Source organism: Lepisma saccharinum, chromosome 21 (assembly GCF_977018435.1).
Source record: "Lepisma saccharinum chromosome 21, izLepSacc3.1, whole genome shotgun sequence".
NCBI classification, from domain to species: domain Eukaryota; kingdom Metazoa; phylum Arthropoda; class Insecta; order Zygentoma; family Lepismatidae; genus Lepisma; species Lepisma saccharinum.
Genome location: NC_139249.1, coordinates 17,443,106 through 17,460,119, shown reverse-complemented (window position 1 = coordinate 17,460,119; position 17,014 = coordinate 17,443,106). Strand labels below are relative to the sequence as shown.

The 17,014-nt window shown below is 37.8% G+C and overlaps 1 protein-coding gene across 1 annotated transcript in view; it reads right to left on the bottom strand.

Moving 5' to 3' along the window:
- Positions 1 to 17,014, bottom strand: part of Srp72 (signal recognition particle 72) — a 41,083-nt gene that overhangs the window by 12,607 nt on the left and 11,462 nt on the right. Inside the window, exons 5-7 of the mRNA XM_083142648.1 lie at positions 16,261 to 16,451; positions 5,406 to 5,676; positions 3,439 to 3,642 (exon numbers count right to left, since the gene is read on the bottom strand). Coding sequence (XP_082998774.1) covers positions 3,439 to 3,642; positions 5,406 to 5,676; positions 16,261 to 16,451 — 666 coding nt within the window. The remainder of the gene's footprint in view (positions 1 to 3,438; positions 3,643 to 5,405; positions 5,677 to 16,260; positions 16,452 to 17,014) is intronic.

Below are 17,014 nucleotides of genomic sequence, written 5' to 3'. Positions count from 1 at the left end.
AAACTGCAATAAATGAATCATGACAATCTCTTTTAAATTGAACTTTCGTCAGCTAGACTAGACATGAAATAACTTATAGCGCTTCAGTTAACTCTCTCTGAATGGAAGCAGTGTTATCCCCACTTATATTGCATATTGTGCGGAATTTTACACGTTAAAGTGCAAAATTGGGTGTTATTCTGAAAAATGGCATACTTTGCGTTATTTCGCGATTCCGAAACACCGAAAACTTGCCTTCTTAACCCACCCAAATGCATTTTAAACACTTTATTTTGCTTTCCTCAACTTTTCAGTGTTATCGTTAAAACGAAAGCTTCACGCCCCTAGTTATGAGTGGCATAAGCAGTTCGAAGCAGGCAGAACATCCATTGAAGACGATGCAAAGCTTGAACGTCCATCAACATCGTGTGATAACGTGCATGTTAAGCAAATGCATGCTGTGATGCGGGAAAACAGTCAGTTGACCGTCCGTGAAATAGCAGAAGTGGGAATAAGCAAAACATCATGTCATACAATTTAGTTGAAAAAAACTCAACATACATCGGGTTGCTGTCAAATTTGTTCCATGGTTGCTGACCGATGAACAAAAAAACAAAAACAAAAAAACATCAGTATCGATCTTTTAAACTAAGCAAGTGAGGACGACAGCTTTCCCAATTCCCTGATTTGCCACCTGCCTACTTCCTTTCGTTTTCCAGGTTAAAATCCACCCTGAAAGGATGCCACTTCCAGTCTATAGAAGAGATTACTGAAAATTCGATCCGGGACCTGCAGGCTATTCCCCAAAATGCATTTCAGAACGCATTCCAAAAATGGAAGCACCGCTGTATCCGCAATGGAGGACAGTACTTTGAAGGTGATAAATCCGATTAAGCTGTGTACAAAGTAAATAAATTTATTTTGATTTATTTTTGAACAAACCTCGTATGTTGACTCTATCGGTATCAGCTGATATAGGCATATCGGTGTATCGGTAAAATTACTGATTATTTTACCGATCTGATATATCGATAATTATCTGCAAAATTCTGCCATTTTGTTGTAATTTTTATGGATAATCTCGATGCCCTACTTTTTAGAAAAGTAATTGTCTAAATATTAAACTTCTTTTGCACTGCAGTCACCTCGAAACACACATTTATTAAGGAGATCAATGAACATTTCAGGTTCTTCATGTATCATTTCTAATTTTATATCGGATCGGTAGAATATCGGTTATCGGTATCGGTAAATTTTGTAAAGTTTGTATACCAAGCTACGAATCGAGCAGTCTTTGATTCAAATCTCGGATATGGTGTGAAAATCATATTTGTGTTTATTTCAAATATCTGATGAATTCATCATACATTCTTCTCGCTGCAATTCCACATCCTAACCAGAGTTTTAATTAATTTGTTCCAATTAGATATTTATCAGGAATCCTCCACATTGGCATGCTGGTAATGCTTTTGTCTTTTGTTTAATCCCAAGTGGAGGCATATGTCACAATGGTTCAGATCCCATTTTACACTGTACATACATTTCTGTTTAACTTCTCAACACAAAATGAACTAAAAAAAACAATGCATATCAATTCAAATTTCCATCATTGATCCCAGCCAGATTGGGGATCTCGTGGGGTCTGCAAAACTCCAAGTGTCAATTTAGTGGAGTCTTATCATCATGGAAATTATGAAAAATGAACAATTTGCATTAATTATATGGCAAAGGGGGACTTCATAATTAAATGGCAGCTAATATAATATTCTGATTATCTTGTATCTACACTTTTGAATATCTAAAAAAACAACACACTGGCAATATTAATTTGGTATGATTGCAATGGGAATGTTTAATGCAATGGGGATTAATAAAGCATTTACAAATATTCTGAGCAACATTAAATCATTACAATGTTCAAGTATTGGTATTGATGGGAATTCTTGGACAACCTTCTGCAGGAAGTGAATGAGGCATTCAGGATCATCGACATGGGTTTCGATGTCTCGCAAATGACTGCTGTCTGAATAATTTCACTATGCAGATTCAAAAAATAAAATACATTTTTACGCATCACATCAAGATTTTTCAGAAAACAGCAACATATTAACTGCCTTAATTTTACAATAAAATGTGTAGTTCCATTATTTGACCAATAGATGGTTCTGTTTAGATGGTGCTAAAATATTGATTTTCTACAATACAAATCCTCCAATTTGGAACCATAAATGCATGTAGAATTGTATGCATTTAATTCACCTTCCATCTTCACATGATACATTGGCATGAAAATTGTATGGAATTTGATTATGTAGTTACATTTTCAAAACCCCTATGAAAATTTCCTTCACAAAATGTCCAATACTCAATGTTACAATCTGGTGGGTTGATTCAACTTAGTGACGTGGAGAAAAATCTTGATGCTATTGGAAGAAATTGACGTCATTTCCGTTATCAGAATTCAAAATGCTTCCAGAATCACCTATTGGTTTGTAAACAACCGGAATTTCCCTTGTATAAATTTACTTTGTTGCATTCTGTAATAGGTGTGATGGAATGGCGAATGAAAATTTTGAATGTGAAATTGTGAAAAATCGGCATGTGCAAAACACTTCCAGAAAGAATCACCTATTGGTTTGTGAACCGAAATTTTCCTTCTATAAATTTATTTTGTTGCGTTCTGTGTGTAATGTAATGTCGAATATGAGATTCTTGATTGTGAAAAATCCTGACACGATGGGGAAAAAAATGGATACCACTTGAAAATCGTTCCAGAATCACTTATTGATTTTGAAAGATCTGAAATTTGCCTCTTGTTGCGTTACGTAATAAATGTAATATAATGGGAAATATGAGAATTTTGATTGTGAAATTGTGAAAAATTCTGATGTAATGGGAAAAAATGGATGTTATTTCCATTATCAACATTGAAAATACTTCCAGAAACACCTATTGATTTGAAAACATCCGAACATTTTTGTCAAAATGTCGACCAGTGTTGTCAGCATGAGCAAAAATGTCTTATGGTCCGGTCCCCCCCAACACACACATTATGATGTACTGATCTATACCTGTGATATAAATATTGCTAACCCTGACTGATACATTCTGAAACCACAAGACACTTTCATGGAGTCTTAATATCTTGTAAATTACACACTTAATTTCATTAATTATGCACTAATATTGTGAGACATAAGTAAATTTCACAATTAAAGTATAGCTATTTTAATTTGCAAAATAGGTGTAATTAATTAATATTTTAATGTAATTGGAATAAAAGTGATGTAATTAGAATAATTATCATTAATAACAAATTTTAAACATAAAATGCAGCTAAAGTGGTATGACAGATTTCACAACAAACTGAATTCTCTTGAAGCTAGTCCCTTTAAATCACAATCCCCTCCCTTACACACAGCTAAAAAAAAATAGGATAAAAGCATAGAGTATGATTACCTCGGATAGCAAAAGCTGCACGGATGCTAGTTTCATTTCTAGCTCTTGGTCCTTGTGGGAAGTACCATACTTCTGAAGAAAGGCGGCGGCTTCTTTCACTTTGCCCTCCCGCGACAACTGAACAGCCTGGATCAACGAAGATTCGGAGCCTGTATCTGGGTACGTCTGCACCAGTCGTTCGCAGAGCTGCTGGCACTGGTCACCCTGAACAAGGAAGAAACCAATACTGCGATTATATAGAACCATACACATATTCTTTACAACTGGCACTTGGCAGCTCAGATGGTAATAGATAGACACATGGATATTTTGTTTTTGACGGAAACAAGAAATCTGAGATTACAAGCTGTAATGTTCATTTTTCCTGTTTCTGAACGATGTGAGGCCCATTTTGCTATCAAGTTGTTGTTTTTTTCAGTTTTTTTGAGTTTATTGATAAACAACAATTTCTGAAGTCTGAACTTTCCTGAGTGTTATGCAAAGTCATGGAAAATTGATTAATTTTGCTGGTAATATTTGGTAAGTCAAAATGGGTTCCTTTACACAGGCATAAACTTAATACTCCGATAACTACATAAATGTGCTATTGGAAAGGAAATGTTTATTTTGTGTAATAAGTATAGTTTGTAAATCAAATTTTAGAGTATATTCTCTATTTTAAAACCAAAATTCCTTTTTATGCTTTTGATTCAGAAATTTGACCAGAATTTTTATCGAAATCTTAATCTTTTATTCACCATAAACATGTAATCCTAGTAAGAAGTATGCTGTGCTAACCTCATTGACGTAAAAGGTTTGAAATTTCCTTTATCTACAAGAATTTGAATAACATTATAACAATGTACTTTGCAAAATTGACATTGCTATGGTAAGAATAATAACAGTTATGGTTATGTTAGGGTTCCCATTCATCCAGATTTTCTCATAACTTACAATTCACAAACACCACATACAAATACTGTTAACAAGTACTATAGTTCTTACTTTAAGGATATTTCAGTGCATTTTTACTTTTTTTATGCCTTTGTTATGAATGTATGTATGACTGGAATGTACTGAAATATTGATAAAACAAGAAGTATAGTGGCTCACAATGTTAACTGGACATTATTCATCGTCTAGTGCTGCTACTACATTATCATACATTTTCAAAGAACACCTCCTATCCTCCACTCTATTCCATAGAGTAGTAGGTTAGCACACGTGATTCGTAGTAAAATCACACGTCTGTCCTACATATTGACTGATTGTATTAATTTCAATTAGATAGATCATAAAGTTTTAAAAAACACAGTGCAAATTCAGTGAAACCCTGTATTCACATTTTCTCACACTATACATCCAAATGAAATAATGTCTTTATTAAAAAGAAAAAACAACATGTTTTTCATCCAAAAACACTAAAATTGCTTACTTACGATTAGCGAGTAGTCCAATATTGATTAGAGCAACATTTCGAGGAAACTACTTATGCATGTCTCATACTTATAAACGTCTCACCGACCGATGTCCATATTGGTAACATTTAACAGTGTGGGAGTAGACTTTTTATATTGCACCTCCAGGGTTGCTTAATGGAGGGATACATAATATGGGAGTTTCATTAAGGCTTAGACTACATTCACAAATCATTTTTTAACCATATGCACCTTTTAACCAATCCTTGCTTTTTTATAATAAGTGACGTGGCATGATTCCAATCCCAAGAAAAGCCTGAAGTAAAGTAGTTACCCCGAAACGTTGCTCTAATCAACATTGGACTACTCGCTAATCGTAAGTAAGCAATTTTAGTGTTTTTAGAGGAAAAAAAGGTTTTTCTTTTTAATAAAGACATTATTTCGTTTATCTCAAGTGAGTAATTCGCACTCATGCTATTATGCGATTATACATCCAACAGAGCAAAATGTTATTAAATTTCCCCTTAAAAACATAAAATCTTCCACCGTACTGTCAAGTTTCAAACAAACCTGATTGGTGTAGACACTGAGAAGGCATTGATTGAGCGTGATGTTCCTTCTTTGCCGACTCGTCAACTTGTGTTCCAGTCCGTCAAGGGTGGCATTCTTTATCTTCTTCCGGGAGTCAAACATGTTTTGGTCTTTGTTCAAGGTAACGATATTATTTGAAGCTATGGCCACAAGGCCCACATCGTCCGGCTTCTGTTTCAATGCTGCATTGTAGATTGCCTGTGCCTCTTTTTCCCTTCCCTGTCTCTGCAGGCAGTAGGCTAATTGCACTCTGTAACAAACGAAGGGGGTAAAACATTCATGTGAATGTCCTTTCACACACTTGCAAAAACACAGGCGATATCTGATGCAACTCTTTACAAAAATGGACTTTAATGCATTAACACTGTTCACAAGGAAATATACAGGGTGGAGCATAAAAACCCTGATGATTTTTAAAATGATACAACACAAAAAAAAAGTTCATCTTTATTCATGTGCTAGCCTTATTGGGTAAAAAAAAAAAAGATTTACACCAACATTAAGGCAAGGAGGGACAATTTTCCCTAGGTCTTTCTCGCTGGAGCAGCTGCCGATCACTGTTGCCAACTTTGCTCTTTTGGAGCCAGATCTGGCTCTTTCGTGCACTCGATTGACTGTGAACTGTGGCACCCGCCCTCTGCCCCACCATGATGCTACCACCACTGGCTCCGGCCCATAAAGACCAATCTTTGCCATGCGTGGACATTTTGCACGTGACGTGATATTCAAATATAGGCTGCATCTACCACGCCCTCTTTCCTCCCCAGGTATTTTTATATATAGCGGTGTGGCTAAGGTGAAGATGACATTATTATCCGGGAATCCTTTATTTTCGATTTCATATGAACATCATTGGATTATTGAGATGGGTGATGCCACCAAATCTAGGCGGTGAAAACTAAGAATAAATTGCCATAATTTTAAAGCTAACTGTAATAGTAGTGCCCCCACCCCCTCTGACACCTAAAATTACCCTAGGAGGCACTTTATGCAGCCTTTGTTAATCTACCCCCTTGAAAGTCATTTTTAGCTCTATTAATGGTGAAATGTAGCTCTTTTATGCACATCAGGTTTGGCAACACTGCCAAGATGGCCGTATGAGGCAAGGAGAAATGCATTAGGTTTATGGGACCATTATTTTATTTGTTCTCTCGGGAATATCAAACATCCAATGACGTAGAAAAATACTTGGACGGAAAAAGGACAAGTTGAACTACGTCATAGTAGACGGAAAAGTCGAAACTCGCATTTGATTAGCCGTAACTTGAAGTTGAAGTCCATTTCCCATAAGGAATACATGGGATTCTGTAAATACTTATTAATCATATTTTTCAAACACTGTGTCTAGATTACTAATATCAACTTGATAAACACTTTCCACTTGCAACGTGGAGAGAAATTCCTACTCTCTTGCATACTAAGCCCTTTTTTAAATAGCAGTACCAAATTCGACGATATTGAAATAAATGCACAACTAATGCGTAATTGTCCCTCCTTGCCTTAAGTGCGGAAAATAACATCTTGCCAATGACACTCGTTTCAACAATGAAAGCACGGTGCATTGCATCCATGGTGACTGAAATGGCAGCCATGACCCCACCACGTGACGTGACACAATAACAAAACAACAATCAGCAGGATTTTTCTTCCCCAGAAAATAAAAGTTTCAGCGAGCAACTCCAGCAGTGTCTCGGCCAAAATGTGTGCCATTGCAAGATTTTATTCTTTCCTCAATAATAATGGCATACATATGGCTGTAAGGCTAGCACATGAATAAAGACAAACTCTTTTTAATTACTGTGTTGTATTGTTTTAAAAATCATCAGTTTTTTCTTCCCACCCTGTAGTATGGCTTAACTGAAACCCCATTAAGATAATAAATAATAATAGATATACCTTACCCATTTGGCTAGCTGCATTGATGAGGATGAGTAATTATCAGGGTTGGATTAAAATATTCAAAATAAATTGATTTCACAAACATATGAAGTACTTTGTGGGTATCTGCTAACACACAAATAATGATAAGGGGTAGAAAAAATAAAACTAATTCAGGTGCAAGCCCCTTTTTCTCAAGAGGCAGGCTTTTTGTGGAGGGGAAAATATGGTCAAAGAAAGGCATGACTCCAACTAAGAAAAAGCTACACATTTTGAAATATGATATTAAAACATTTAATTTATTAATTAATACAAGATTGGATTAAAGTAATTAATTCTTGCACCAGAGTGGCACTCCTCAATAAGGCTCAACTGGTAAAAGCAAGAAAAATCGCTGTATATTTTAAAATTCAACAGTGTAAACAATTATAATGGCACGTTTATTATTCTGATTTAATGATACACATGATACAGAAAGCATGCAAACATTAAAAAACACATACTTCACTCATTATTTAGAACAAAGGTAAAGGAACTTTCCATAAGCAAAGTAGAAATATTTAAGAAATACCCAGTCGTGCCTTAAGTTCAGATACAAAGTGATCGCCATCTGCTGGCACTGCAAACCCAGCACGATCTAGTGGCAGATGGTAAAAAGCACGTAGATATATAGGTGTTGCCTGTTCAAGCTTGGTGTAGTCAGTAAGAGCTTCGAAAGTGTGTAAAATGGACATCGAACAGAAGCGTGCAACAGTAGTTGCCTTGTACAAGACAAAGATGATGCCTGCTGAGATTTTCAAGGACCTAAAACATCTTGGCATTAACAGATTATTTGTTTACTGCACGATCAAAAGGTTTGCTGATACCAATGGAATTGCTGACCATGTTAGAAGTGGTCGTCTGCGGTAAGTCCGAACACCAGCTCTCGTCAAAGCAATCAGGGAGCGAATTCAATGGAATCCCTGCCGCAAGAAGTCTCTCCTTGCAAAGCAGATGAATGTGTCGACAAGAACAATGTGCCGCATAATTAATGAAGACCTTAGACTCAAAGGTTATTGACGAACAACTGGGCATTTCCTCACAGCAGACCTAAAGCGTAAGCGACAGCTGAAAGGAAAGGCACTCTTGCACCAGCATGGTCGAAACGGCCACAGAAGAATTCTTTCTACAGACAAAAAAAAATGATGTATAGGAATCCTAGAACCGCCAGAATGATCGTGTAAAGAGGCAGCACTGGTCACTGAGCCATCGAGGACCAACGGCCTCTGATGGCGGAAAATTAAACTAATATTTTACGTGAAATTTTCCAAAAATGTAGCGTTTGTGATATGTGGATATAAAAACGTTACAAATTCCCCCCGACTCCGAAAAAAAAAAAAATATATTTTTTTTACCAAGGATTCTGGTTTTCGCTACCAATTATTAACAAGTGAACACTTTGTGCAGCGAACGAGTATTGCAGTTTTTGCCGATCTTGTGATACGTTCCTTAGGCTGGAGTGTGATGATTTGAGTTGATAGTCAAAAAGGGGCGTCGAATTGAAGTCCTCGTCGCCAACGCAAAATTTACGAACATTCGTTTTCCCCCCCTTTATTAATTGATTCGGGACGTTTGTTCCATTTGCACCTTTCCACCCCTTTCCACGGTAGCATTAAGAATCAGGAGAATTGGGGGTAATGTTGTTTAAATGCCAAAACTTGTTAATGTAAAAGTAAAACAGCGTGAGGTAAAAGAAAACTTGCTTGTAGTGAATGCATGGGTTGTAGTGTATTGTTAATTGTTAAATCTTTATGTTTGAATGGGTCGAGGGAAAGATCAATATACTAAATACGTATTTTTAATGAAGTGAATGGTTGAAGTCAATTAAATTTATACACGCAGGACGTGTTTTTTTTTTGGAATTTGGGCGTGGACGCACGTCCTTTTGTGAAACTAGTATTGGGCTTATATAGACCCTGTTGATATCGGGCAATTTTTACGTGTTGATTGTTGTTTTTGAAATACATGATATTTGTGCAAAGCAATACGTTGTCGATGATTGAATATACCAAATTGTAAATTTAATCTTACTAGAAATCTATCGTGCGCCAGCAGATAAAAAACGTGCATGAGATACGCATCACGTGGTAACCATAGACCGGTACAAAGGTACTATTGAGTAATACTGTATTTACGTGAGTGCAAGACCAAAAGATAAGAGTGGAGGATATAGTAATTGAGAGAGTGAATGAATTCAACGGAGAAGGCACAGAGTGCTATTCGTTGACGGACCCTCTAATTTGAGTGTGCATTATATACATATATATATAGGGTGTGCTTTTATTACAGGGCTTTGTCTCGTGCTTTTCGTCGACGTTGCTTGTAGACTCCTGCATTGTCGTGCGAGAAGGGTGACACAAAAATTGTATTTGTGATATATAGTGTGGGTTTTTGCTTTAACTTGAAGTTGCGATCGTCGCACAGCCGCTTCCTCTTAAACATCCCGCGCGATCGTGGCTTAACCCCACTATACCATCACAAAATTTGGTAGCAGACCATCGTTTCATTTGATCCATTATAGCAAGATTACTTGTTAAGTGTTAAGTGCTCAAGAAGCTAAGCAGAAGAAGAAATGTGCGCAGTGTTCCCATTATCCTGCATCGATCATGGTGTACTGGGACGTTAGCTTTGAAGACATCACACAGCTGCACTTTTGCGAGATAGGGCTTAAAACCACTGCAAAAGTGTATCAAGATACCATCTTAGAGCCTGTGGTAAAACCCCTCAACGAAACATTGTTCCATGGAGAGGATTGGCATTTCAGCAAGACTAGGCCCCGGCACACAAAGCGAAGACCACCCAGGAACAATATGCCCCACTCCATAGCAGCTGATGATTGGCCCTCAAGCAGTCCTGATTTGAACCCACTTGACTACAAACTCTGGTCTGTGTTGGAAGGCAAGGTCTGTCAAAAGCATCACCCTAATTTGGAAAGTCTGAAACGGACCTTGACAAAAGCTGCTGCTGAAATTCCGATGGAGGTGATCCGTGCCACAATAGATGCATGGCCAGACAGACTTTGGCTTTTGTCAAGGCAAAAGGTGGTCATTTCGAGTGAATGTTGTATTACTGTACATCTGATACGCACAATAAAGCTCCTTGACCTTTCAGTTGTCAACCTACATGTACTGTGTTTTATTTCTACTCCCTGGCATGTGTATCAGAACTTATAGCAGAACTAGGTATATTGATTTGAAAATTCAGGCATTAGGTGAAAATATTCAGGTGGCATGTATCACCATCAGTATGGTGAAGTATGTATTTCTTTTTATTTTATATTTCTTCTAGTAGGAGTGAACTAGCATTGACCTCTATTTGCAGGGTGAAGCAGATTCATTCGTGAATAATAACAACAGTACTGACTTACATAATTAATATTTATATTGGGTGTCAATTCGACAATACAAGTATCCAGATAAGCAAGTTTAAGTTCCTTGGAGATTGCTGTGTATTCAATGTCGCTGGTTAGTATAAGAACAAATTTGTTTACTACGAAGTGTCAGAAAGACAGCTACGATATTCAATCAATAATGAAGGCAGATGATAAAATCACTCATTTCTTAGTATTTTGCTTACGCTCCACACTGTACCGCTGCACTAGATTCTTGTATTTACGTATTTTGTACGGTTGCTACACTATTACACAAGAAACACACACTTTCTTCATCATTCTTACAACAGTCCCCATTAATGTCGTATCAGACACACATCATGTTTCCTGTATTTATCTTCACCAGAACACCTTTTTTAAAAGGTAAAACCATATGTGCTCCTTACTTTGAGCAATGAACTAATCATACATGTTCATACGTTGGCAATTTTAATCCTATATCTCAACACAAGTTTTGCAATAGTTCAAGCAAAATCCAGATCACGATGCTGCTCTTTTCGCTGTCTTACTCTTCCCTTTCTTCCTTTTTCTTTCGTCCTATATTCCTATTGTATCCCTCTGCCAGTGTAATTTCTTATTTACCCATTAGATGGCAGCACCATGCAGATCTGCTCAAAATTATATGGATAGTTTAGGTTGGCAGCTAATAGATGGAGTTGGGGGCTTATCTCCACACGGGCAGTATCAATACTAATTGGACTTAAATATAAGAATTTTTCGAGGGCAAGATCGTTTTTTTAGGTATTAGCTGAGCAAAGTACGCAACCTGATACGATTCACTGAAACTTCAATAACAATTAAAAGAATTACCAAGATCTGTCGTAGATGGTGACCGGGAACCCTGTCTTTTTCTCCCCCTGGTGTTGATTATATGTAACTGATGAAGGGGGACAAAGAAAACCTATGCCCACAACAGGACTCAAACCTGTGAACTACAGTCAACCACTAAATGCACTCTGCAACCAAGCTGGCATACTTCAATGTGAAGATTAAGATGTGTGTGTAATACACCAAAATGTCTACAGATAATTGAAGTCATTAATGAAAGGAAAGTATTTTCTGTATTTATAATGTGGTGAGCAGAGGGGAGATAAGGAGGGGCCACTGCTCTCCCCCCTCGAAAATTAATATCAGCCTAAAATTATATATTTCACACACACATAATTTCATTGGAGTCATAAGAATTTGCATCATTTATTATAAAGGACTGATAATTACAGGTAGGACAGGTACAGATCGTTGCACGAGCACTACAACTTCAAAGAGAAGTTTTTCTTTTTAACATCTCCTGCAGGTAAACATATCAGCAAGAAACAATGTTTGTAGAGTAATACTTTATTCATAAGTTACATTGGATAATTTATGGAGAAGAAAAAAATTGAAATTTTAAAATGGATTTGTTAAAAATAGTAACTAAATATTTTGTTTTTCATTCCAGCATGTTTCACCTCCAATTAGGGATGGGCCGATATGAAATTTTCTGATACTGATAACCAATATTCTATCAATCGAATATAAAGTTCCAGGTCCTTGAAGAACCTGAATGGTTCATTGACCTCCTTAATACAGAGTGCTTCAAAAAAATGTATACACAATTCAGGAGAAGAAAAAATTGTTAAAACGTCTTCATACAAAGATGTGTATTTACCTGAAACTAAGGTTGCAAGTCAGTTTGAAGATTTCAATGCACTCTCCGGGCTAAACGTTTACAATAAATGCTCAAACTGATGGCCCCCAGCATCATTACATCTCTGAGTATAGACCACTACTGCTTTAATATCATCCCAAAGTGTGTCTCGGTTATCTGGTTTCCTGCGCTACACCTTATACTTTACTTATCCATTAACCACATTCTCAAATTTCCAGTACCACTTTAACATATTCTTACGCTCTTCAAAGTTCAACGGTACTTCCGCCATGTTGATATGAATCACTAACTGTCCACGTATTGGCGCTAGCTCCCTGGTACCTGCTGCCATCTATTGAGCAAACATCACACTACATCTTTACCATATTCCATCTACCCAGGTGGGAATACAATTTTTTTATCATCTTACAATGTATACATTTTTTGAAGTACTCGGTATATGTGTTTCCAGGTGAATGTAATGCAAAAACTGCACATTTAGACATTTACTTTCTTAAAAAGTAAGGCATCGAGATTATCAATAAAAATTATAGCAAAATTTTGTACTAAATTCTAAGATAAAAGGGTCGTTCAAGGTTGACCGGGATTTTTGTACGTAAAAAATCGATGAATAGCCGGATCATGATGAAACGTGCGGGTGACGTAATGTATTCCTTCGCGAGTAACTAGCACCCGGCATGACGAATTTCGCGCATGTGCAGCAGCTGCAGCGAACATGGCGGCAAGCAGTGTGTCTGTGGCTGTGGAGCAGCGGTGTGTAATCAAATTTCTCGTAAAGGGGAAAGGGAAACCAGCTGAGATTTTCAGACGATTGCAAGCACAGTATGGTGAATAAATGATGTCGCAGAGAAGAGTGTACGAATGGTGTGAGCAGTTTCGCGAAGGACGGGAGCTGGTGACAAATGAAGCGCATGGACACATTCGCCCTACTGCAGTCACACCAGTGAATATCGCACGTGTTGAGCAAATGATTCTTGAGAACCGGCGAGTAACAGTGCGGGATATTGCTGCCGAGGTGAATATCAGTGTCGGGAGTGTTGAGACAATCATTCACTACCACTTACGCTTCCGCAAAATCTGTGCAAGGTGGGTTCACCGCCAGCTGACATTCGATCAGAAGTGGACACGCAGGACGGTCTGTGAACAGCTTCTGAATCGGTTTCGAGCAGAAGGTGATGAATTGTTGCAATCCATCATCACGTGTGATGAAACATGGTTGCACAATTCAACCCCAGAGACCAAAAGATGCAGCATGGAGTGGCGGCATAAAGGTTCCCCGCCCCCAAGAAAAGCAAAACGCAGCCGTCCGCTGGAAAGATCATGGCAAGTGTCTTCTGGGACATGAAGGGCGTTATCCATGTGGATTTTCTGGACAAAGGGAGCACGATTAATGCCCAGTATTACTCCACATTGTTGAGTGGTGCTGTACGAAAGTCCATTCGAAAGAAAAGACCTGGGATGTTGTCTGGAAATGTCATTCTTCTCCATGACAATGCCCGCCCTCACACGGCCAATGTGACAACAACAACTCTGGCCGACATGCGCTGGGAAGTTCTGCCCCATCCCCCCTAAAGTCCGGATTTAGCCCCCAGTGATTATCATTTGTTTGCACCCCTTAAAGACCATCTGGGAGGGAAGAAATTCACGAAAGACGAAGCACTGCGGAGCGATGTCCTCCAGTGGCTACGACAACAACCAAGTTCTTTCTACGCCAAAGGAATTTGGGAGCTGCCAGAACGATGGCAACGGTGCCTCGGCGCGCACGGCGAATACTTTGAAAAACTGACATAGTTTGGTGTTTCTTCTGCTACCTATTTCCTCTGCAGAAATAAAAGTCCAGGTCAACCTTGAACGACCCTTGTATTTATAGATATATTGGATCGGTAAAAAAATCTGTAATTTTACTGATACACTGATATGTCTATATCAGCCAATACCGATAGAGTACTAACTTATCTGTCCCATCCCTCAATTATAAATGAACCGAATTGATACCACACACAAATATTTTCATTTGAAAATAGCTGTCCGCTCAAGGTTCAACGCACAATACTCACGGATTGACATGATAAACTTGGAATGTACAGTCAGCTGCAATAAAGATAGGACACAGATCCTGAAACACTTGCTTGCCTGCAAGGCATTGTGTGTGTTGTCAAACTCTATGGTAGTGTTAGAAGTTATCATTGGAAATTTGCTATTAAAATCCTCTTATCGCTTGTGGAGTTAGGCAACACATATACCTTGCAGGGACGAGTATTTCAGGAGTTAGGTTTCATTTTTTTCCTTTCTTTCTTGTTTGCCAGTGGGTGTACCATACATGTTCATCATTACTTTTTGAATGCCTAAACCATTAAAAAATCAAACTATAACTTGTCCCAGCTAACTGTAGAGTAGGGCCGTGCATAGAGGCAGAGGAGGAGTAGGAAAATCGAGTGGTGAAAGCGCAGCATTGCCAAACGCACGGTCCTGACCATACATGTACTGATGTACGGTCCAGACCTTAGTCTGTACGCTAAATGCACGGCTTGTCAAAATTTGCTCTGAGCCCTAATAGTTCCCTAAGAAATTCTTAAACCAATCGTATGGACCTGGAGATAAAAATACGGTCCGTTTGCCATGTACGTTCAGTATTATCCTCTTCAAAAGTTTGCAATGCTTACAGGAAATCGGGTAACTCCTGTCGCCCATTACACAATCCTGTTTCTCTCACTGTTCATTGGTGGAGATGTCTCGCTTCACTACTTACGCAGAGACTTGTTCTCGTTCGCCTGGTCTACTGTTAACTGGTATGGAGTTTAAGTATTATTCAGATTCTAGCAGCAATAAATGATCTTTAATTAACAGGATCAGAAACTGAACAATGACAGAGACATCACAAAGGCCATACGCCAATGGAGTCAACCCGTCATGTGCTAGTTCAAAGCCAGCAAGTCACGGGAAGATTAGCCACACTCAGAGTGCATAAAACAGCTCATCATTAGCAAACATTTAACGTTCGACAGAATCGGGTTAGCTTCAGATCACTGAAATTTGATCATCGCAGAGACTTTTTATGAGGGGGAGAATACACATGCGCACACAAACATTCACACACGGTCCTGCCATTTTCTTAATCATCAACTCAAATGAGTCTCAGATGCACTTCGCTGTCAATCACACATGTTTTCAGAGGACCATATATACCTCATTCACACACCTTTCACTCAGATGAATAGAAAATAACTTTAGTAAAACTTAACGCACATTAACCTTACATTCAAAACCTGGCCACAATCTGTCATCAAAAATTACTCACAACCATGAATGACTATTTCTAATAATGCTGCACCAATTACATGAAAAAACACTATTGTTATTTTTAAAACACTATTGCTATTTTAAATCTAACACTAAATAAGAAAGAAATATCATAAAAAGTCCCCGATTTCTTGTGACATTGAGCTGATAATCATCATTTCCTGTTCAAACTGATTACAATAACTGCTAAGATATGAAAAATTGCAATGCAATTAGAAAAATAGAGAAAATCATTCTTGTACACTCATAGCAATTTTAAAACTAGTAACATTAATCACGAATGAGAGAGGAAAGACGAGTTTACAGGATTCTTGTTGGGAAAATTGCTGGTAAGACACCTGTAGGATGGAAAAAATTGGATTCATCTTGTCCAGGATGGAACAGATGGAAGGCTTGTGTTGTAGCAGCCATAAACCTTTGGGTTTAAGAATGCTAGAGAGTGAGTGAGTGAGTGACTAAAATTAATCTGAAAACTGCATTTGTATTAGCTAACTTGTTATATTTCCTTTAATAATTCACGAAACTTGAAACCAAGAATAAACTAATAGAAAATCTAAAAAAACTAAGCATTTACATACTTTATTATTCCTAGTTCATCTTCTATGTCTTCTTCAGTTACTCCATCATCTTCTAGAGTTTCTCTGCACAGTTTCTCGGCTTCCTTTAGCTTCTTCTCAGCTGCCCCAAACTGGCCCCTTCCAATCAATTGGCAAGCAGAATTATACGATAATTCATACGTATGCTCGCGAAGCTGAGGAACTTCTCTAGTCTGAGTCAAAAGACAATGAAAAATACATTAGATAGGTGAATAGCATATTCATACTTTACATACAAATCTTTATCCATTTTTCAAACACTATGAATAACAGATAATATGTTGTTTGTAAAATAACATTTGTAATAACTAAAACTAAAACCAGTAAAATATGTACATATATACAGGGTGTTTCCAGGCTGATGATACAAACTTTCAGGGATGATGGAGAAGGGCACATGTATGTATTTGAGATAAGGAACCCTTGTCCGGAAATGACTTAGTTGAAAGTTATAAGCGAAAATCGGTGCATGAAGATGTAATACTTTTATTACCTGCACAAGTTTCACAAGTTGCTACATTCACAACAGTTGTTCAAAGTTCTGGCCAGGGTTGTTCGAACAATGTCACAGGAAGCGAGACTGCAGAGGATCTCCTCGCAAGAATTCTCGCTGCCTGGGTACGCCAAAACTTTGTGCGACGATGTCATGCCTGCAGGGAAGCTGGGGGATGCCAATTTGAACAACTGTTGTGGATGTAGCAGCTTGTGAAACTTGTGCAGGTAATAAAAGTATTAC